At 43.1% G+C, this 24,265-nt stretch overlaps 1 protein-coding gene across 4 annotated transcripts in view; it reads left to right on the top strand.

Moving 5' to 3' along the window:
* trim55a (tripartite motif containing 55a) overlaps window positions 1-24,265 on the top strand; it is a 79,185-nt gene that overhangs the window by 15,595 nt on the left and 39,325 nt on the right. For all 4 annotated transcript variants that reach the window (XM_073041444.1, XM_073041461.1, XM_073041434.1 and 1 more), the window contains exon 2: window positions 7,607-7,779. In XM_073041444.1, coding sequence (XP_072897545.1) covers window positions 7,607-7,779 — 173 coding nt within the window. The remainder of the gene's footprint in view (window positions 1-7,606; window positions 7,780-24,265) is intronic.

Here is a 24,265-nt window from a genome sequence, read left to right as displayed (position 1 = left end):
CACAGCTGGGATGGAGCACCCGGTGAGTCACAGCTGGGATGGAGCACCCGGTGAGTCACAGCTGGGATGGAGCACCCAGTGCGTCACAGCTGGGATGGAGTATCCAGTGCGTCACAGCTGGGATGGAGTATCCAATGCATGGGATCATAAGAAGCTGCAGTGTCAGCCAGCTCCATCAAAGGCACAACCCTCCCCACCATTGAGGAAATCTTCAAGAGGCAGCCTCAAGAAGGTGGCAACCATCAGCAAGGACCCTCATAATTTGGGACATATCTTCTTATTTCTACCATCAAGAAAGAAATACAGGAGCCCGAAGACCCCCACTGTCAGGCAGGCAACTCCCAGTCTCCACCCAGCTAACAGGAGTCACCTGGCACTTGTTTCCAACTCATCACCCTGAGCCTATTAAACCCAGTTCTCATCCACTGACCATTTTCACCCATCAAGCTTCAAGCAGTTGCTCCTAGCCTCCAGTAACCATGTTGCCTTGTTGTGGTTAGTATCTGTTTTCTCTTTTGTTGTGGCCCCTCATGGATTGTCATTTTGCAGTTTATTATTAAAGTTTTCGCTAGTCTGTGTTTGGGTCATGCCTCCACTACAGTTCCTGACAGGATGGCTGAACCAGCGACTGACCGAAAGGAAGTTGCCTATTGACATGAATACATTATCCAGAAGCAGCAGGACACCATTGACCATCTGCTCGCCGCTCTCAACCATCTCGATCCTCAACCCAGCGCCAGTCAGCCTCCACCCTCAGAGCTTCGGATTCCAGTGCCAAACCATTTGCTGGGTCCCCAATATGATGCCACAACTTCCTCTCCCAGTGTGTCTTAGATTTTCAGTTCCAGGCATCTCTGTACTTTGTGGACCAAGCAAAGATCACCTTCATCATCTCTCTCTTGACTGAGCGAGCTTTGAGCTGGTCTGCTGCGAACTGAGACAATTAAACCACCATCTTCATTAAATATGAGGAATTCACCACTGAGATGTGCCAGGTTTTCAAACACCTGCGAAGTGGAAGAGGGGGCAGCCGATCACATATGTCACCTGTGTCAAGGCTCACACTTGGTGCTGGATTACACTGCGGAAGTCAGGACTGTCGTGGCGGAGTGCAGCAGGAAAGCAAAATCACTGCTGGTCCATTGCCATTATGCCTCTCAGAGTGCTGGAAAACAAGCTGTCTACTCAGGAGATGCCCACTGACCTTAAAAGCTTCATCACTCTGGCCTTCCAAATTGACAAGCATCTTATGAAACAACCCCCCGCCCGCCCAGATCATCAGCCGATTTACATCATAGAATCATTTCAGACTGCAGAACCTCATCATCAATGCTTCCAGAACCATGCAGTTAGGGCGAGCGCTCTTAACCACACTTACCCCCAGAACGTGAGCGTCCATGGAGAAACAACCTGTACTCTTGCTGCAGAGCAGCTGACCACCAACACATCAAATGTCCATTGTGTCTATCTGGTAAGCATCGCCTGACCTCTCGTTCCAGCGACATAGCATGACCCACTCTCTCTGTACACCTCCACACCCCGAGGGCTGTGTGCACACACAGGATGCCCTGGTGGATACTGGTGCAACAGGCAGCTTTCTAGACTACACTTTGCATGTACAGCCTTTTGGTCTTTCCAACAGTCCAGCGATTTTCCAAACATTCATTCATGAGATCCTCTAAGACATGCTACACAGATAAGTATGTGTTCGTCTATCTTGATGACATTCTCATCTTCTCCAAGAACCCCTAAGACCATGTCTGTCATGTCCATTCTGTCTTTCAGCTTCTCCTTGAAAACCAGCTGTACTGCAAGTTAGAGAAATGCTAGTTCTACATAATTCCTGGGTTATGTCCTTTTGCTCCCAGGACAAAACCTCAGACCCAGAGAAAATGCTTACCATCATTAAATGGCCCTGACTGCATTCTTTCAAACAGCTAGGGTGCTTCTTGGGCTTCTCCAACTTCTACCGCCATTTCATCAGGAACTACAGCCAAGTCACTGCTCCTCTCACCTCCCTCACCAAATCAGCCACCTCACAGATAAACTGGTCTGCTGATGTCGACCATGTTTCCAGACCTCCTGTGGTAGAGGTGATACATCTGACGTGGTGCCAGTACCAACCTCTCACTGCAGGGACCCTCGTGCCTCCTTCTCACGTAAGTTCCACGCAGCACCACTGTGGAGTTGGAGACAGGGAGCTATTTGCCGTTAAATGGGGGAATGGAGACATTTGCTGAGGCGAACACCGAGCCCTCCCAGATCTGGACTGACCACCAGAACCACATATCCATACAACTGACTCACCAACTCGACCCATTTCAGGGTCGCTGAGCTCTCTTCTTCAAGCAATTCAACTTCACCATCCCCTACCGACCCAGCTCTGAGAACGTAAAGGAGGATGTCCTGCCACAACAGTTCGACCCAGCTGAAATGGAGATCAACCCTCAGTTTATCATTCTATCCCCACCGAACCTCGCTCCAGTCACCTGGTATCTTGAGAAGTAGACCTGCCGGGCCCTACAGCACAAGCTTGCTCCAGCCGACACACTGAGGACTGCATGTACGTGCACTCCGAGGCACTCCAGTGGGCCCACTCCTCACCCTTCTCTGGCCATCCAGGTGCACGACAGACTCTGGATTTTCTGCAGCACCAGTTCTGGTGGCTCACCGTGATCACAGGTGTATTTCAGATCATCACTGCTTGCCCTCAATGCGTCCAGTCCAATTCCTCCAACCACTGGCCTCTGAGGTCCTGCAGCCTCTACTGGTTCCCTGACTCCTGTCGCCATGGATTTCATCACAGCTTTGCCACTTTCCTATAGGGTCACGGTGATCATGACAGAGGTGGATCGGTTCTCCAAGGCGGCCCACTTCATCACCCTCCTCGAACATCCATCAGCTGCTGAGATGGCAGACCTGGTTCTCCAGCATGTAGTTCACTTCCACAGTTTTCCTCAGGATATTGTGTCAGACCAGGGCCTACAATCCATCCCCCACTTCTAGTGAACCTTCTGCTCCATCCCCCACTCCTCTGTGAGTTTGCTCCTGGCTATCATCCACTGACCAACGGTCAGTCAGGAAGAGCCAACTAGAAGGTGAGAAGATCCTAGAATGCTTTACCACCTCTGACTCTTCCACATGGAAGAAGTATCTGCTTTGGGCACAATTACGTTCTCACAATCTACACACCTTTTCTGCTATGGCTACGTTACCCTTTGAAGTGCTTCATGGTTACCAACCCCCATTGTTCCCCATGGAGGAGTCAATGGTGAAGGTCCCAACTCCCAGAGCTTTGGTTTTCCGCTGCCATAATGCCTGGAGAAGGGTATGGAGGGCCATCCTAGCTGCCAACTGTGCCTACTGATGCCAGGCCAACTACCAACAGCACCTCACCCGACTACTCCTGCTTGGAGACTTGTGTCTGGCTATTCAGCGAAATCTGCCCCTGCAAACCAACTCCCACAAGTTTTTGCCCTGCTTCATTGGTCCCTTCAAGATTATCCATCACGTCAATCCAACCACCTACCACCTCCTGCTGGCATAGTCCCCTAGGATCGCATCTATCTTCCACGTGTCCTGCCTCAAGCCCAATTTCTATGAACCGCTCAACCCACTTGAGTCTGCACCGCTGGAACCTAGGATGGTGGGAAGTGGTCTAGTGTACACGGTTCTTCAGTGGATGGATTCATCTCATTGTGGACAGGGTGTACGTTGTTGACTGGGAAGACTACATCCAGAAGGAAGTTCCTGGGTGTCGTTCAGTTTCATCTTGGATCTGTCACTCATGGAGGAGTTCTATTAGACCCATCCGGATCATCCTGGGCCATTGGGTTCCAGTCATAGGAGGTAGTACCATACAGGCCTGCAAAGGCAGGCACCTCCCAGTCTCTACCCAGCTAACAGGAGTCACCTGCCGCTCATTTCCAACTCATCCCCTGCAGCCTATTTAAACCCAGCTGTCATCCACAGTCCTTGCTCACCCATCAAACTAGCCAGCATCAACCAATTGCTCCTAGCTTTTATTTATGGTGTTGCTTTGTTGTGGTTAGTATCTGGTCCCTCTTGTTTTGTGGCCTTTATTGTCTTGTTATTTTGCAGTTTCTTTTTTAAAGTTATTGCTCACTGATAAGTAATCTCTGTTACTCTTTGGTTGTGTCAAGTCTCCTCTATAACTCCTGACACACACTCAACAATTCAGAAACAGTTTCTTCCCCTACGCATTCAGTTTTCAGAATGGTCCATTAAACTGTGAACACTCTATCTTATTCCTTTGTTTTGAGCTATTTATTTTGTAATTTGTAGTGACTTTGTGTCTTTGCAGAGACATTGTGCATTGGAGGATGTATGATGAATCTTTTAGAGTTGTTTGAAAACCTAACCAAAAGGGTAGATGAGGGTCAGGCAGTGTACGTTGTTCACTGGACCTTAGCAAGGCTTTTGACAATTCCTATATTGCAGGTTAGTCTGGAAGGTTAAATTCCATGGTATCCAAAGTGAGCTAGTTAGATGGATTGAAAATTGCCTCAGAAGTAGGAAGCAGGTAGGTGGTTGAAAGTTGTTTCTTGAAATGGAGACCAGTGATTAGTCATGTGCCGTGGGTCAGTGTTGGGACCCTTGTTTTTCATTATTTTATAAATAATTTTGATGGGAATGCTCAAGGCTTGACCGGCAAGTTTTCAGATGTTAAGAAATTAGGAGGTGTTGTTGGTGCTGAAGAAGGTTATTACAGATTTCTGGGAGGATATTGAACAGTTATGGAAGTGGGCTGAGAAGTGGCAAATGGATTTCAGTATAAGTGTGAGGTGATACATTTTTCAAAGTCAAACCAATGTAGGAATTACACTATTTATGGTAGGGCATAGAGATCACAATGGAGAAGAAGTGCATAGTTCATTGAAGATGGTGTCACAGGTAAACAAGATGGAGAAAAATGTTTTCACCATGGTCTTCATCGGTCTAGGCATTGAATATAGGAATTGGAGAGGTCCTTTCATCTATTACCCACAAGCATTTAGATCTCCACAGGAGCAAAGACATTGATAAAAATAACAGCTTTCATATTTTTAGCATGTGATCCAAAAGGAGATTAACATGCCATTTGTTAATTTCTCCAGAGAAACAGACAACAAATAAAACACCATACCTGCCTTAGTGGATGGTTGGTATGATTAGGGTTGATTGACCAAGCATTTAATTAAAGGCATGCTTACTGTGTTACCATAACCACTCCATTCCCCATAACAACATGTTGGCTGAAACCTCCTGTCTTCACTCCACTGGTGAATGCAGGAGATCTGTGATCAAAATGGAATTTAAAACAAGGTGCAAACTCTCTCCTTTAGTCCTTGTGTTTCAATGTTTGATTTCCTAATACTTTCATTTGCACAAAGTTAGATGTCTGTTGTCTCTATGCTAATTTTCAGTTTCATGGAATTGCTGCTTCAGTGAGGTATGTAGGGTTGATGTCAAACACTGCAAAAGAGATCATTTGACTTGGCTGTGGTGAGTGATTTCCTCCTGTTGGATGACAAATGCTAGCAACTTCGTTTTTTACAGTAGTTTGCTGCTAATAATTTTTCTCCTGAGACAACCAACTCTGAATACTGAAACTTTTCTCTCTCTCATCTTGCCATAACCCAGTTCCTTGCTTGTGGATGATTAGGGCAAACTGTTATCACTGAAGAGCAAAGTGCTTTCTTGACCTCTGAACAGTGGAAATGCGAGCCTTCTGCAACTGGAAGTCACCAGGCCCAGTGTTAAGTTCAAGGTCAAGTTTAATTATCAAGCACCCATACATGAATATGGCCAAATGGAACTGTGTTCCTCCAAGGCCAAGGTGCAAAACACATTACCAACACCACACAGCACATGACACAAATAGCACTTATGGTTATGATTTCATAAAAACATACAGTCACAAAGAAATAGAATATAAGCCCAAGTCCCTAGGTGGCATGACTGTAGAATTGATGGTAATTTGTACTGATCCAGCTCGTTCTTCCAGCGGACGAGCACTGGAAGGCATCACTGATCAAACTCTGGAGATCAGCACTGATGAGAGGGGTAGACAGTAACCCAAGTATGGATTCCAGCATGCCCCACAGAGGCTCCCCTTCACCATCTTGGCAACTCCTTCTCTATTCAACCGAAACAACTTGGGCCTAGACTTTGCCACAACCAGGGCAATGCAGCTTCCCTGCCGTCAGTCTTTCCAACGAACCAGTGAACTGGACCTGCAGTATTCTATGTAACCAATGTCCAACAATCATAATAAAAACATCCAAGACAATCACTCACACTGTGGCCCATCTAATGGTAAACAGCAAATCCAGGCAACACAACGGTACGTAGTAAGTCCAGCTCCATCGCTAATGAGCAACTTGCTGATGGGATAGTCCCAGGGGTACTCGATGTTCTTAATATCCAGCAGTGACCTCTGTTCATAAAAAAGACTTACAAAACAAACAAATACACCTTTGATTGGAACCAGAGTGGCCACTGTCTGAGATCACCACCATCTTACAACTTATCTCTAACTTCAGAACTTCACTAACAGATTAATTCTCCATTTCACTCCCACTCTGAGTTCTTCATCACTGAATAATAGATTCCTACAGCATAGAAACAAGGCTTTCAGTCCACTCATGCTGACTGGTGAGCACACATCTGTGTTAGTCCCACCTTCCAGTACAGAGTCTGTGGCCTACCGTACCCGGGCAATCCCTGTGTTCATTTGGACAAAGCTCAAAGAACAGTACCTCATATTCTGACAGCTTTGCAGACTCAGCAATGAGTTTGATTTCAGAAGTCATTCCAGACTTGTATCTTACCTTGTCAGGCATTTGTTTCTTTCCTCTCTCCTCTCCTATTGAGTTTACATTTCATTCCTTCATACCCATCCTTCGGCTGGCACCATCTCTTGTATCTTTCAGAAGCTCCATTTCTCCACTTTATAACAGACAGAATGAAGGGGGGGGGGTGCAGGTGGGTGCATAGAGTTTGTAAGAGTAATACACGTGGTTTTAAACACTTCAGCTGACTACAATTTTGCTTTGACACATATAACTTGATATTAAATGGCATGTTGAACACTTTAAAATAACCAGAAGTGCTCCACACTTTTGACAAATTTGACCACAGCCATGTGAGCTGAGAAGATAACATAAACTTGCCTAAAAAGATGGACTTTAAAGAGAGGCTTTAAGAAAGAAAAAATGTAGTGAAGCAGAAGACTTAAAGAGGAAATTTCAGAGCTACTATTATTAGGATGATTAAGTGTTGGTCTGATCAATAGGAGAGCATTGTAAGTGCACAGACATAAAGGGGAAAGACGGTAAAAAAAAACAAACAAGCATGATATTCTTGCAATAAAACTACAGTCTTTGCAAAGACAGAAATTTGTGGTTACATATCAGAGTCAAGATGAACACACTGGATTGCAGTATTAAAGCTACTAATAAAAATGGACAGCCAAAATACTGTTGTTTTGGTATTCTTACTTTAGTAATCTACTAAAAGTGAAATACAAATTCAAAAACATAAAATAAAAATGTTTATAAAGCTATATATAATTAACTAATTATGTATTTTCGATTATAATCAGGCATCCAATCCATACTGGTCAACCCGTGGCAGTTCCACAGTAGGATCAGGGGGTCGATTCCGTTGTCCTTCCTGTCGACATGAAGTGGTTCTGGACAGACATGGAGTTTATGGTCTTCAAAGAAACCTACTTGTTGAAAACATCATTGACTTATACAAGCAAGAGTCAATCAGGTACCTCTAGTAATCAGCATGAAGTTTTAATATTTGATCTTGTAAATAAGTTTAATGAACTTTGAACAAGGTAACATTGCTATTAGACATTCTTTTACCCTTCTCTATCCTTCTTTCCCCTCTCCCTTTCCATCTGTACTCTTCTCCCCTCCCTCTTTCCTCCATCCCCCTCCATCTGCCTTTCTTAACCTTGAATCAGGTTTGTGATCCAATCGTTTTACAGGATTCAATGTAAAATGTTGTTGATGATGCTCCCATGAATAGTTGGAATAGTTCAATATGAATATGCACTAAAATCTTTGAACACGTGGAGTAGCATAAAGCAATGTGCAGTGCACATTTCAGTATAATAGCATTGTTTGTTTTGCTCATTCGAAACTGTGATCATTCACTGCTACAGACTTTTACTGGAGAATTGAAGTCTGTTTTGGCATTAGTTAAAAGGAGACTAACCTTACCAGTTTCATTACAATAGGATCTAAGGCATCTGACATCTTGTAGCTGCGACTGTTATTAATTAGTTCAGTTGGTGTTCACTCACAATCCTTATTATCAATGTCTTTGGCCATCCACTGTCAGAAAAAGAGATGAAACTTTCAAGTTATGAGTACCATTTTGAGGAACAACTACTCATTATATTAATGCACTTTATTAGGTATTAATATTGAAGTAGTAAAATGGATTCAACAGTGGCTGGATAGGAGATGCCAGAGAGTAGTGGTGGATAACTGTTTGTCAGGTTGGAGGCCGGTGACTAGTGGTGTGCCTCAGGGATCTGTATTGGGTCCAATGTTGTTTGTCATCTACATTAATGATCTGGATGATGGGGTGGTAAATTGGATTAGTAAGTATGCAGATGATACTAAGGTAGGTGGTGTTGTGGATAATGAAGTAGGTTTTCAAAGCTTGCAGAGAGATTTAGGCCAGTTAGAAGAGTGGGCAGAAAATTGGCAGATGGAGTTTAATGCTAATAAGTATGAGGTGCTACATTTTGGTAGGAGTAATCAAAATAGGACATACATGGTAAATGGTAGGGCATTGAGAAATGCAGTAGAACAGAACGATCTAGGAATAATGGTGCCTAGTTCCTTGAAGGTGGGATCTCATGTAGATAAGGTGGTGAAGAAAGCTTTTGGTATACTAGCCTTTATAAATCAGAGCATTGAGTATAGGAGTTGGGATGTAATGTTAAAATTGTACAAGGCATTGGTGAGGCCAAATTTGGAGTATTGTGTACAGTTCTGGTCACCGAATTATAGGAAAGATGTCAACAAAATACAGAGGAGATTTACTAGAATGTTACCTGGGTTTCAGCACCTAAGTTACAGAGAAAGGTTGAACAAGTTAGGTCTTTATTCTTTGGAGTGTAGAAGGTTGAGGGGGGACGATAGAGGTATTTAAAATTATGAGGGGGATAGATAGAGTTGACGTGGATAGGCTTTTTCCATTGAGAGTAGGGGAGATTCAAACAAGAAGACATGAGTTGAGAGTTAGGGGGCAAAAGTTTAGGGGTAACACAAGGGGGATCTTCTTTACTCAGAGAGTGGTAGCTGTGTGGAACGAGCTTCCAGTAGAAGTGGTAGAGGCAGGTTTGATATTGTCATTAAAAAAAAATTGGATAGGTATATGGACAGAAAAGGAATGGAGGGTTATGGGCTGAGTGCATGTCGGTGGGACTAGGTGAGAGTAAGCGTTCAGCACAGACTAGAAGGGCCATGTTTCCATGCTGTAATTGTTATATGGTTATATATGCTCACTGACTCCCATGGCTAGCTCATCTATACTTCCTCCCATCCAGCCTCCTGTAAAGATTTTTCTCATTTTCCCAGTTCCTCCTTCTCCATTAAATTCGCTCCAATGATAAGGTGCTCAGAAGCATCTGCAGTGGATCATCCTTCACAATTTCTACCAGGCGCAGGCAGAAACCACCACTGCAAGCTTGAGGAACAATACCTCATCTTCCATCCGGTCACATAGTAGCCTTCCAGACTTCAGCTTTGAATCTCAGACTATTAGATTGGAGGGAATCTAATAGTCCTTACAATTAGATGCAGGGTCATACACTGTGGCAGAAGGTATAAAGGTGTGGACATTTTCTAAATGGGAAGAAACTTCAAAAATCAGAGACGCAGAGCCCACCTTAAAAGTTACCTTGTTCAGGCTCTTGAACAAACCAGATAACTACACTCACTTGCCTCATCATTGAGGTGCTCCTACAACCAATGATCTCACTTTAAGAACTCTTTACCTTATTGTTTCATGTTCTTGTTATTTATTACTATTTATTTATATTTGCATCTGCACACTTTGTTGTCTTCAGTGAGTTGATCTTTCATTGATCCTGTTTATAGTTACTAATCTATAGATTTCCAGAGTCTGCCCACAGGAAAATGAATCTCAGAGTTTTGCAAGGTGACACTTAGGTACTTAGATAGTAAGTTTACTTTGAACTTTGAGTTTGAGTCAGTGGTAAGGAATGTAAATGCAATGTTAGCATTCATTTTAAGAGGACTAGAGTACAAAAGCAAGGATGATATCCTGAGGTTTCATAAGGTACTGGTTCGACCACACTTGGAGTATCAGGAGCTGTTTTGTGCTCCTTATCCAAAGGATGTGCTAGCATTGGAAAGGATCCAGAGGAGGTTCATAAGATTGATCTCAGGAATGAATCAGATAACAGCTGAGGAGCATTTGATGGCTCTGGACCTGTAACCACTGGAGTTTAGAAGAATGAGAGGGGACCTCATTAAAACATACTACATACTAAAACTCCTAGATAAAATGGAAGTGTGTGAGGATGCTTCCTATAGTGTGGGAGTCTAGGTCCAGAGGGCACAATCTCAGAAGAGGGGGACGTTCGTTCAGAACAGAGATGTGAAAAAATATATATTTAGCCAGAAGGTGTAAATCTGTGGAATTCATTGCCACAGACAGCTGTGCAGGCCACATCATTGGGTATATTTAAGGTGGAAGTTGATAAGTTCTTGATTAATCAGGGCATCAAAGGTTATGGGGAGAAGGCAGGAGAATGGGGCTGAGAGGGATAATAAATCACCCATGATGGAATGGCAGAGCAGACACAATGGGCCAAATTCCCTAATTCTGTTCCCATGTCTTACGGTCTTATTCCTTTCTGTCTGTATAAGAACTGGCTAAAATTATCCCGGAAATGAAAGGGTTAAGCTATGTGGAGCTCTGGACCTAAATATGCTGACATTTAGAAGAATGAGTGGGGATCTCACTGAAACCTACCGAATATTGAAAGGTCTAGATGGAGTGGGCATGCAGAGAACGCTTCAAATAGTGGGAGAGTCTAGGACCAGGTGACACAGTCTCGGAAGTGAAGGTATCTATTTCGAACAGAGATGAAGAGGCATTTCTTCAGCCAGAGGGTGGTAAATCTGTGGAACTCATTACCACAGGTGGCTGTGGAGGCCAAATGTATTGGGTATATTTAAAGCAGAGGATTATAGGTACCCTGAAGAAGTTTAAATCGTCTCTTTGACAGGAGTTCAGTGACACCCTCTCTGTTTGCTCCCCCTCTGTGATGTCTGCTGCCCTCCAACTCTTTGACCAATTGCTCACTGAGACCCACTACCGCAACCATGTATTCTTCCTGGGAGCTTGTCTTCGCTGCCATCCCATGACACATGACTTCCAGCTCTGTTCTCAGATCTCTCAGTTTGAACCCACCAAGGATCCCAGGTACTCTTGTTCAGTTAACTGCTTCTCCCTCCGCATTCGACACACCGCCCTTTCCACCATGCAGAGCCCTGTCTCAGTAGCTTCCACAGCTCTGGACCTCTCTCTCTCCACTGCCTGTCATGGACCTCTCTGATATTTTATTCTTCGCCAGATCCACGGTTTCAATCATCAGTTCTTTGGCTTCCTATGGCATGAATATCGATTTCTCCTTCTAGTAAACAAATTCCACCCACTCCCTCCATTCCCCACACTGACCTTTTACTTCTTCACACCTGCCTATCACTTCCCTCTGGGTCCCCTCCTCCTTCCCTTTCTCCTCTGGTCTACTCTCCTCTCCTATCAGCTTCTTTCTTCTCCAACCCTTGACCTTTCCCACCCACCTAGCTTCACCTATCGCCTTTCAGTGGCCTCTTTCTCCTCCCCCCACTTTTTTATTCTGGCATCTTCCCCCTTCTTTCTCAATCCTGAAGAAGGGTATCAGCCTGAATCTTCGATTGTTTATTCATTTCCATAGATGCTGTCTAACCTGCTGAGTTCTTCCAGCATTTTGTGTGCATTGCTTTGGATTTCAGCATCTGCAGACTTTCGCTACTTTAAGGGTGTCAGAGGTTATGGGGAGAAGACAGAAGAATGGGGCCGAAAAGGAAAATAAACCAGTCATGATCGAATAGAAGAGCAGTATAGCCTAATTCTGCTCCCATGTCCAGGTTACCTGGTGGTGCAGTGGCATCTGCACCAGACTTTGAGACAACTGGTCCTGGGTTTGAATCTGGCTGGCTCCTTTGAGTGTTGAGCTAGCGAGTTGGCTGACAGAAAGCTAATGGCACAGTAAAGTTGCTGCCCAGAGTGCAGAGAGGAATAACTAACTCCCGTGTCTTATAGTCTTATTTCTTGAACCAGTTTTTCCTCATAGAGAGATAGCACTGAAATATACCCTACTAAATTTTTCTCACCCAGTGCTCACAAAGGGTCTAGGATGTGAAAGAACATAGAACGTAAAAAACAGAATGCTCCATAATCGGACTAACCCTTCTGTCCTACACAATCCATAACCCTCCAGTTTTCTTACGTCCTGAAATATACCTATTATATCAGTCTCTACCACCACCTCAGACGCTGTGTTCCAGGCAGCTACCATTCTGTTTGTTATAAAAAACCCTACCTCTGACATCTCTCCTTAACCTTGACTGCATGTCCTCTGATATTGGCCATTGCTGCCCCAGATGAAAGGCAATGACTGTATACTCATCTGTGCTTCTCATAGTCTTATCCACCTCTATCAAGTTGCCTCTCATCCCCCTTTGCTCCAAAGAGGAAGATCGTAAATCACTCAACTTTTCCTCGTAAGACATGTTCTCTAATCCAGGCAGCATCCTGGTAACTCTCCTCGGCACCCTCTCTAAAGCTTTCACATCCTTCATATAACGAGACAACCAGAAATGAACACAATAATCCAAGTGTGGTCTGATTTGCCGTGTGTTTCTAGCACTTTCTGCTTTCATTTCACATTTCCAGCAATTACATTTTTTTTTATTCAGCCCATTTTGAATGTGATTTCAGACATCACAGTTGGAGCTCTGTTTTAAAGAAACTTTTATATTGACTGTGAATAGGATCCTGTAGCACAAAATGCATTCTCAGATTACGTCATCTGATTGGTTGGTTTAAAGTTCTTGAATTGAACTGCTTGAGAAGAAGGTAAAACAACAGATTTTCTCTTCCTCCTCCACCCAGTGGAGTCCAGCACTGCACAAGCAAATTCCTTTGACTAATGGTTTCAGAATTATAAACAGTAAGTTTATTTAAAACCAACTTACCTCAGAAATGAATGCCACAAATTAGCATGAACTCAAGCTTACGACATTGTCAAGTCAATCATGTGAGAAATGTACTAAAAATAATTGTCTTGCTATTAGGATCTGTTTTTATATGTTACAGCTAGCATTTATCATCAGCAGGACGTGTATGACATTCAAATACATGTAAATCAAAGTTTTTATTTGGGCATTTGTCAGAATGCTTAATTCAGCCAGAAGACCATAAAACATAGGAGCAGAATTAGGCCATTCAGCCCATCGAGTCTGATCCACCATTCCATCATGGCTGATTCTAGATCCCACTCAACCCCATACGCCTGCCTTCTTGCCATATCCTTTGATGCCTCGACCAATCAGGAAACACTAATTTTCACTTTAAATCTTCTCACTGCCTTAGCCTCCACAGCTATCTGCGGCACAGCAGTCCACAGATTCACTATCCCCTGGCTAAAAAAATTCCTCCTTACCTCTGTTCTAAAGGGTCACATCTCAATTTTGAGGCAGTGCTTTCTAGTTCTGGACACGCCCACCATAGGAAACATCCTCTCTACATCCACCTTATCTAGTCCTTTCAACATTCGGTAGGTTTCAATGAGATCCCCACGCATTCTTCTAAGTTCCAGTGAGTACTGTACAGGCCCAAAGCTGCTAAAGACTCCTTATATGTTAACCCCTTCATTCCCAGAACCTCCTCCGGACTCTCCCCATTGACAACACATCCTTTCTGAGATATACAGCCCAAAACTTTTGACAATACTGTAAGTGTGGCCAGCGTAGTATCTTATAAAGCCTCAGCATTACTCCTTGCTTTTATATTTGATTCCCTTGAAATAAATGCCAACATTACATTTGCCTTCTTTACCACAAACTCAACCTGTGAATTAAACTTTTGGGAGTCTTGCATGAGAACTCCTAAGTCCCTTTGCACCTCTTAAGTTTGAATTTTCTCCTCGTTTAGATAATAGACTGTACTTTTTTTCCTTTTACCAAAATGCATTATCGTACTTTTCCCAACACTGTATTCCATCTGCCCATTCTTCCAATTTGTCTAAGTCCTTCTGCAATCCCATTGTTTCCTTAGCACTACCTTCGTATCATCAGCAAACTTTGCCACAAAGCCATCAGTTCCATCTAAATCATTGACAAACAATGTGTGGTCCCAATACTGACCCCGAAGGAACACCACTAATCATTGACAGCCAACCAGAAAAGGCCGCCTTTATTCCCTCTCACTGCTTTCTGCCTGTCAACTATTCCTCGATCCATGCCAGTACCTTTCCTGTAATCCCATGGGATTTTATCTTCTTAAGTAGCCCCATGTGTGGCACCTTATCAAGTGCCTTCTGAAAATCCAAGTAAATGACATCCACTGCCTCCCCTTTGTCCACCCTGCTTGTTACTTCCTCGAAGAACCCTAACAGATTTGTCAGGTAAGGTTTCCCCTTAAAGAAACCATGCTGACTTTGACTTATTTTATCATTAGTCTCCAAGTATCCTGAAACATTGTCTTTAATAGTGGACTCCAAAACCTTTCCAGCCACTGAGGTTAGGCTAACTTGCCTATAATTTCCTTTCTTTTGCTTTCCTCGCTTCTTAAAGAGTGGAGTGACATTTGCAGTTTTCCAGTCTTCTGGAACCAGGCCAGAATCAAGTGATTCTTTAAAGATCATGACCAATACATGTGCTATCTCTTCAGCAACCTCTTGCAGGACTCTGGGATGTAGTCCATTTGGTCCAGGTGACTTATCCACCTTAAGACCTTTGAGTTTGCCTAGCACTTTTTCCGTTGGAATAGCAATGGCACTCACTGCACCCTGACAGTCAAGGATGTCTGGCACACTGTTAGTGTCTTCCACAGTGAAGATTGATGCAAAGCACTTAATAACTTCATCCACCATTTCTTTGTCCCCCATTACTACCTCACCAGCATCATTTTCCAGTGGTCCAATATCAACTCTCACCTTTTTACTCTTTATATAACTGAAAAATCTTATACTATTCTGCTTTATATTATTGGTTAGTTTGCCCTCATATTTCACCTTTTCCCTTCTTATGGCTTTTTTAGTTACCTTTTGTTGGATTTTTAAAACTTCCCAATCGTTCAACTTCCCACTCACTTTTGCTGCATTATATGTCCTTTCCTTGGCTTTTATGCAGTCCTTAACTTCCCTTATCAGCCACGCCATTTGAGAACTTATTTGTCTGTGGGGCATATCTATTCTGCGCCTTGTGAACTATTCACAGAAACTTCAGCCACCATTATCCTCCTCCAATCTACCTGGGCAAGCTCCTCTCTCATGTCTCTGTAATTCTCTTTATTCCATTGTGATACAGATACATGTGAGTTATGCTTCTCCCTCTCAAATTGCAGTATGAATTCAATCATATTACGATCACTGCCACCAACCTGATTTCCCAATCTCCTTGCACGTTGAAGTCCCCCATTACAATTGTGACATGACCCTTATTACATGCCTTTTCCAACTTCCTTTGCAATCTCAACCCCACATCTTGGCTACTATTTGGAGGTCTATATATGATTCCCATAATGGTTTTTTTACCCTTGCAGTTTCCTAACTCCACCCACAAAGATTCGACATTCTCTGACCCCATGTCATCTCTTTCTAAAGATGCAATTCCATCTCTTACCCACAGAGCCACACCACCGCCTATGCCTTCCTGCCTGTCCTTTCAATACAAAGTATATCCTTTGATGTTAAGCTCCCAATTATGACCTTCTTTCTGCCATGACTCTGTGAGGCCCACAACGTCATGCCAATCAATCTCTAATTGCACCACAATTTCATCCAGCTTATTCCGAATGCTACGCACATTTAAATACAACACCTCCAGGCCTGCATTATTCACCCTTTGACATTTTGTTTCTGTGGTACGACTTAACTCTTTGCTCTGTCTGCATTTATACCCAGTCATTGGCTTGTCCTTCCTTACATTCATGTTACATCCATCATCTTGTAAACCTGCTGGCCCATCCTCAGCTCTATCATACTGATTCCCATCCCCCTGCCATATTAGTTCAAACCAATTCCAACAGCACATAAGGTTATAATAGCAGATAAATACATTCACAAAAAAAAATTATTCTCCAATTCCCTATTCGGACTGGCTTGTTCTTGGGATGTTGTCCTGGTCTAGCTTGATCTTCCACCAAGTGAACACTAGAGGACAGCACCGAGCAAACACTGGAGAGCAACTCTGACAGGAGGGGCCGCCCCCAACCCAGTATGGATTCCAGCAGACCTGAACAGACTTCTACTCTCTCTCACACCACCTTAGCGTCCTTTCCTGGGCAGCTGCAACAGGTAATAAGGCGGCATGAAGGCCTTGTCCACCAACAACCAAGACAACGCAGCTCCACAGTCTCAACACAGTCTCACCAGTGAACCAAACTTGCAGCATTCTACATTATCAATGTCCAACAGGATCTTGCAATCACCAAAAAAAATCCAAGATAATCACTCGTGCCTCTGCGGCACGACAACAAGTCCAGGCAACAACACAACAGCGGTGCACAGTAGGCCCAGCTCCATCGCTGTCGAGCAGCTGATGGGGTAGACCTGTAGTACTTGATGTTCTTAATATACAGCAGTGTCTTGCAATCATAAAAAAAGACATAAAGGACAAACAATTATATCGCTGGGTTCACGCGTGCACACACACCACATTCACACACATCTCACACACACACACACACACACACACACACACACACACACACACACACACACACACACACACACACACACACACACACACACACACACACACACACACACACACACATAATCACATCTGCATACATGCCCACTTTTGGACATGAATGTTAACGGAAAAGGACCGGTTATTCCAAGTTTTTGCTAAATCAATAAAGTTAGCTCCATTCTGTTTCAGTGGCCATTCATTTTGTTTTACTCTCATCAGCTGATCCACTTCATGATGGAAGACGACTTTCTCATGTGCCTTTTGGAGGCTCAATACACCATATCATCTAAATTGTCCTTATCAATGTTCTCTGTTACATCAGCAAAATGCAGAATTTGTTAAATATTCACAAAGTTGTGCAGGGTTCCATAGTTGTTAAAGAGACTTCCAATGTTTGAATGTTGTTTCTAAGAGCTTCCTAGCAACAATAGGATGCATGTGGTTGGGAGGTGGGGGGAGGTGGATAGGATGAATACAACCCTGGAGAGAGACCAGAACTGAATGGGGCAGCGTTAACCATGTGGGGCAGAGTGGCCAGGTCACCCTAACACAGGCCATCTTGCCACTCACTGTCAAATTTCGAGTCACAGAATTTGTATAGCATGAAAACAGGTCACTTAGCCCAAATTATCCACACAAATAAGTGGGCACCTTTCATAATGACCCCATCTCCCAGCATTTCATCCACTGCTCTCTATGTCTGAAATTTTAAGTGTTCATCTAGACATGTCATACTGCAACCCAGCTTCAATCATTCTCTCAGGCAGTGTATTCAAGTAATTACCACTCTCCAGTAAAGAAGGTCCCCTTATATTCCCTCTAATCTCTTTACTTTACCATAATCTATGCCCTCTAGTTTTATCTACCTCTGTTATGAGGATAAATTTCCTGCAGTTCACCTAATCTAACAACTACATACTCCACCCCAGGCAACAGGCTGCTGAATCTCTATGTAAACCATAATGGGTCAAGTCATCCTGACACAGTACCTCTTACCACCCACAGTCACAATTAACTTGGTCATATACACAGGACCCAGATAGTTGGCTCGCAGCACCCTAGATCCAATGGTGTGTACCAGATGACAACTGGCCATGAGGAAACCCAACCTCCAAAACTGCTCTGGTAGCCTGTGACAGTCAGAAAATCCAAGGGCAGCTGTAAAATTTGGCACTGATTTAAAGTTTTTAACATGTCTCTGATTACCTTAGTAATTTTGAAAGTTATCAAAGTAACTATTATAAAACATATAGATTTTAAAAACTATACTAACTTTTGTTTATCAAAAACACACAAAAGTGTAGATAATAAACAATAAAATTTATTGAAATAGTTACAAAGTTATCTTCCCCTTATTTTGTTCTGATTCATATAAGATTTAATTGCATCTGCTTTATAATTGCTAAGTCAATGATCCTCAGACTATTCTAATACCATTTTAACTCAACATTACCATTTCATTCAGCAATCAAACTGCACAGCTTGAATTTATTTAGATTGAGCCATGGCACAAGTGGGTTAGGAAGTGTTCAGTGAAGAGGAGAAGAATAGGTGTGACTGCACCTGAGACTATTAGCACCCACTCATCCTTGACCAGTCCTCAGTTATTCAGTGCAAGATAAACCTACCAGGACATGTTAAATCGTCCTTCTTTCAGTTCAGTTCATTTAGATGGTTCAGCTAAACATTGTTGCCTCCATGAAGTCCCATTACTTCGTCCTGAAGAGGAATTGAAGTTGAGGGCTGGGGAAATATGGATCGGCTATGATCTTACTGAATGGTGGGACAGCCTTAAGTAGCTAGATGCCCTACCCCTGGCCCTATTTTCTTAATTACATATATCTCTGGCCCAACCTCATGTCTATTTGGAAAGATAACTCAATCACTGATGTTTCACTCCACTGTACTTTCCAAGACATGAACATTTGCCAATCAGTCAGCCTGTATAGAAGATGAGTTTGCCAGAACAAGCACTTACGTCTCATGTATTTTGGAAGGTGATCACCAGGAGGGGAAGGCAGATGCTTTTTCCCATTAGGCAGTTTTCACTGAAACACCAAGGACTAGAAATTCATCTGTGTAATTTTTTCACATTTGAACAGCATTAGCAATCACTGCTTCAAAAAGCTCTAAAGAAATGGTGAAATTCATTTGCACCAACATCAAGATAGCACTAGTAGGACTAGCACCATTTAAGAACATAAGAAATAGGAGCAGGAGTAGGCCATCTGGCCTGTCGAGCCTGCTCCACCATTCAATAAGATGATGGACTCATTTCCACCCACCTGCCTTTCCCCGTAACCCTTAATTCCCCTTCTATGCAAAAATTGTCTTAAATATATTTACTGATGTAGCCTCCACTGCTTCATTGGGCAGAGAATTCCACAGATTCACCATTCTATGGGAAGAGCAGTTCCTCCTCATCTCTGTCCTAAATCTACTCCCCAAATCTTAAGTCTATGACCCCTGGTTCTAGTCTCACCTACCAGTGGAAACAATTTTTGTCATAACTCTGACCTCAGGGAGTAAGTTTAAAGAGGTTTTGTTGAGTTGCTAGAAAAGTTCAAAGTAAATTTATTATCAAGGTACATATATGCCATCGTATACAACCCTGAGATTCATTTTCTTGCAGGCATTCACAGTAAATATAAAGAAACACAACAGAATCAATGGAAAACTGCAGACAACAAAGAAGAACAAACAACCAATGTGCAATAGACAACAAATCGTGCAAATGCAAAAAGAAATAATATTAATATTGATAATAATAAATAAGCAATACATATTGGGAAAATGAGATGCAGAGTCCTTAAAAGTGAGTCCATGGGTTGTGGAATTATTTCAGTGTTATGGTGATTGAAATTATCCCCTCTGATTCGAAAGCATGGTCAAGGGGTAATAACTATTGCTGAACCTGACTGTGTGGGACGTGAGCTCCTGTATCTCTCCCTGATGGTGTCGTCAGCAAACTTAAATATGGCATTGGAGCTGTGCTTAGCCTCATGGTCATAAGTGTAAAGCGAGTAGAGCAGGGGGCTAAGCACACAGCCTTGTGGTGCATCTTTACCGATGGAGATTGAGGAGGAAAACTGTCGTTGCCAATGCAAACTGACAGAGGTCTGCAAGTGAGGAAATCAAGAATCCGGTTGCACAAGGAGGCCTAGGTCTTGGAGCTTATTGAATAGTTTTGAGGGAATAACGTACAGTTATAGTCAATGAACACCATCCTGATATATGCATCAACCTCTATAGCAAGCAAACCCAAGTGACCGCACTGCTCTCAATCCCAGAAACCCTGCTGAGCCTTTCCACTGTGGTGCTCACTGCTAATGTGAGTTAAGAAAATCCATTCGCCAAATAGGGGCCGTCCTTTTTTGATCAATTCAATTTTTGCATTCACAACTGAAGGGGCATTTTACTGCATTGCAGATATATGTAAAGGCCACCCCTCCGTCTAATATCTGCTGTGAGTCCTTCTGTTGGGTGTATTTTTCCAATTCACCAAGTGTCTCAATCTATTGAAAGTAAAATGTTTTGTTCAAGACTGAGTGACTGGCCAGATGTTGGTATCTTGGAAAGTACAATGATATTTTCTAAGTTGTCCCTGCAAGATTTCTTCTGGCCAGCTGCTATTGAAGAGGACTCTGTTGAAGCTTTGTTGTTTGTCATCTATCTCAATGATCTGGATGATAATGTGGTTAACTGGATCAGTAAATAAATTGAGGGTGTAGTAGACAGTGAGGAAGGCTATCATGGCTTGCAGAGGGATCTGCATCAGTTGGAAAAATGGGCTGAAAAATGGCAGTTGGAATTTAATGCAGAAAATGCGAGGTTTTTCACTTTGGTGGGACCAACCAGGGTAGGTCATACACAGTGAATGGTAGGACACTGAGGCGTGTGGTAAAACAAAGGGATCTAGGAACACTGGTCCATAGTTCATTGAAAGTGGTGTCATAGGTAGATAGCATCGTAAAGAAAGCTTTTGGTACATTGGCCTTCATAAATCAATGTATTGAGTACAGGAGATGGGATATTATTTTGAAGATATATAAGACATTGCTAAGGCCTAATTTGGAGTATTGTGTGCAGTTTTGGTCACCTACCTACAGGAAAAATGTAAGCAAGGTTGAAAGAGTACAGAGAAAATTGACAAGGATGTTACTGGGTCTGAAGGACCTGAGTTATAAGAAAGGAATGAATAGGTTAGGACTTTATTCCTTGGAACATAGAATACTGAGGTGAGATTTGATAGAAGTATACAAAATTATGAGTGGTATAGATAGGGTAAATGCAAGCAGGCTTTTTCCACTGAGGTTGGGTGAACTATACCAAGAGGTCATGGGCTAAGGGTGAAAGGTGAGAAGTTTAAGGGGAACATGACAGGAAACTTCTTCACTCAGAGGGTTGTGAGAGTATGGAATGAGCTATCAGCACAAGTGGTGCATGCAAGCTCGATTTCAATGTTTAGGAGAAGCTTGGATAGATACCTGGATAGCAGGGATATAGAGGGCTATGGTTCTGATGCAGATTGATGGGAGTAGGCAACTTAAACAGTCTTGCCATGAACTAGATGGGTTGAGGGGCCCGTTTCTGTGCTGTATTCCTCTGTTTGTCTGTGAACCTATGATTCTATAACTGCCTGTGAGTGTGGTGACTGTGATTCCATTTTGGGTTAGCCTATGTGAGGTTTGTTTTGCACAGAGTTGCACAGTACTTGGCCTGTGACTGCTCCTTATGTCAGGAATAACTTGGAGACAGACAAGAGACTGCAGATGCCGTAATGCCTAGAACCGTTGATATTATATTTATGATTGGTGCCAACTCATTCTGAAACAGGTAAGTTTGTTTGACCCCCTATTAATGTGGTTTCCAACACCAGTTGCTTGGGGTGTTGTACAGACAAAATTCTGGGCCTGCGCATCTTTAATAGCAAGCTATGAATAGCTTATCAACAAGGAGCCCATGAGCCGCGTGCAGGGGGAGATTTTCCATTCTTAATGTATGAATGGTTCCAAGTTACAGGAAGCTTTAAATGTCACTGTTGAGAACTTTCATAGCCCATTTCTATTTGCCTTGCAGAGGTGCTGTAACCTTTCTGAACTGCTGTGGTCTTTTGATGAAGAAACTCTCGCAGGATTTTCCCACATTTAAATTCAGCAGAAACTTGAAGGGGAACCTGCAGGTGGCGGTGTTCCTGTGTACCTGCAGAGTTTACTTTTGATTCAAGATGACAGTGATCATGGGTGTTAAAGGAGCCTTGAAAAATAGTTGCGGTGTCTTGTGTTGTAGACAGTGCAAGCTACAGCCACAGTCTATCAGTGAAAACAAGAGGGCACCGGATAGGGGGTGGTTAGTTGGCCTTGAGTGCTTTTAGAGCAATGTTCAGCCGTGCAAACACCTCGTGCATGATGGAATGATGTTAAGCAGCACACTCACTCATTACAGGATTCCCTGCCTCTGAATGTCTCCTGCAACAATAGTAAAGATTTTAAAAATACTAGATCTATTTGTCACACGTACATCGAAGAATACAGTGAAATGTGTTGTTTTGCGGCAATGACCAACGCAGTCTAAGATGTCCTTGGACAGGCCACATGACAGATGTCCTATCTCCAACCTTCCAGTGGCATCATATTATGCCCAAATTTACTGACCCTAACTCATACATCTTATATGAAATGTGGTAGGAAACCAGAGCATTCAAAGTAAGCCATAGGTTTACTGTATATAGGTATACAGTCATAGGTTGAATGTACAAATTCCTTATAGTGGAGAAAATAAACCCCAATCTGTAAGGCATTACACTAACCACTACGCTACCATAAATACTGTGTATTTATAATCCAGTTATATTCCTGTTTAGTGATTACTTCAATAAAATGGTGGCACTGAGAGTTTTTGCAATAAATCTGAATCACAATCAGGTTTAATATCACTGGCATGTGCTGTGAAATTTGTTGTCTGTCTGCACCAGTACATTGCAATACACATTAACAAAAATATGATGGAGGGGAAGAAGCTGTTCCAAAAACACTGAGTGTAGGGTCTTCAGGCTCCTTCCCTCCTCCTTGATAGTAGCAATGGGAAGAGGGCATGTCCTGGATGATGGGGGTCCTTGATGGATGCTGCCTTTTTGAGGCATTGCCTTTTGAAAATTTTCTTGGTGCTGGGGAGGCTAATGCCCATGATGGAGCTGACTGGGTTTATAACTTTCTGCAGCTTTTTCTGATCATGTGCAGTGACCACCCCGCCCCCATACCAGACTGTGATGTAACCAGTTAGACTGCTCTCCATGGTACATTTGTAGACATCTGCAAGAGTATTTGGTGTCATGCCAAGTCTCTTCAAACTCCTGCTGTTGTGCCTTCTCTGAAATTGCCTGTATTCACTAGAATTCAGAAGAATGAGGGGTGACCTCTTTGAAACCTATCGAATGGTGAAAGGCCTTGACAGAGTGGATGTGGAGAGGATGTTTCCTATGGTGGGAGAGTCTAAGATCAGAGGACCTCAGAATAGAGAGACGTTCCTATAGAATGGAGATGAGGAGGAATTTCTTTAGCCAGAGGGTGGTAAATCTGTGGAATTCTTTGCCACAGGCAGCTGTACAGGTCAAGTCTTTATGTATGTTTAAAGCAGAAGTTGAAAGTTTCTTGATTGGTAAGGATATGAAGGGATGTGGGGAGAAGGCAAGAGATTGCGACTGAGAGGAAAATTGGATTGGCCATGATGAAATGGCAGAGCAGACTCAATGGGCCAAATGGCCTAATTCTGCTCCTATATCTTATGGTCTAATGGAAATGAAGCTAGCCACCAAAACATCGATGATTACTCCCCACAACCCCCTTCCCCACAGATTCCTCATGACACGCTGAGTTCCTCCAGCAGATCTTTGTAGCCACCACTTCTACACAGGAAGTGTTTGGGCTCCAAGCCCTGTGTTAGACTCCTCACACTTCTTGGCTCTGCAGTCATACCAGCAAGGCGGCTATTTCACCAAGCATTTCATTACACATGCCCAGTTTGCAGCAGGAGATAACCCGGGTGTCAGGTTTCCTTAAGAGAACGTCAGGCCCAAATTCTGTGGGGGATGATTTTGTGACAGTCTATAGTCATGTATTTCACTTTTGTCTACATCGACATTGAAAATGCTGCACATATGCCCAGGTTTTCTGTGAAATATCTGTCGATAAGGAAAGGTTGATGTGAGTATCAGCTGAAGGGAGAGAGGGAATTACAAGTGA

Source organism: Hemitrygon akajei, chromosome 1 (genome assembly GCF_048418815.1).
Source record: "Hemitrygon akajei chromosome 1, sHemAka1.3, whole genome shotgun sequence".
Taxonomy (NCBI): domain Eukaryota; kingdom Metazoa; phylum Chordata; class Chondrichthyes; order Myliobatiformes; family Dasyatidae; genus Hemitrygon; species Hemitrygon akajei.
This window is presented reverse-complemented; position numbering and strand designations above follow the sequence as displayed.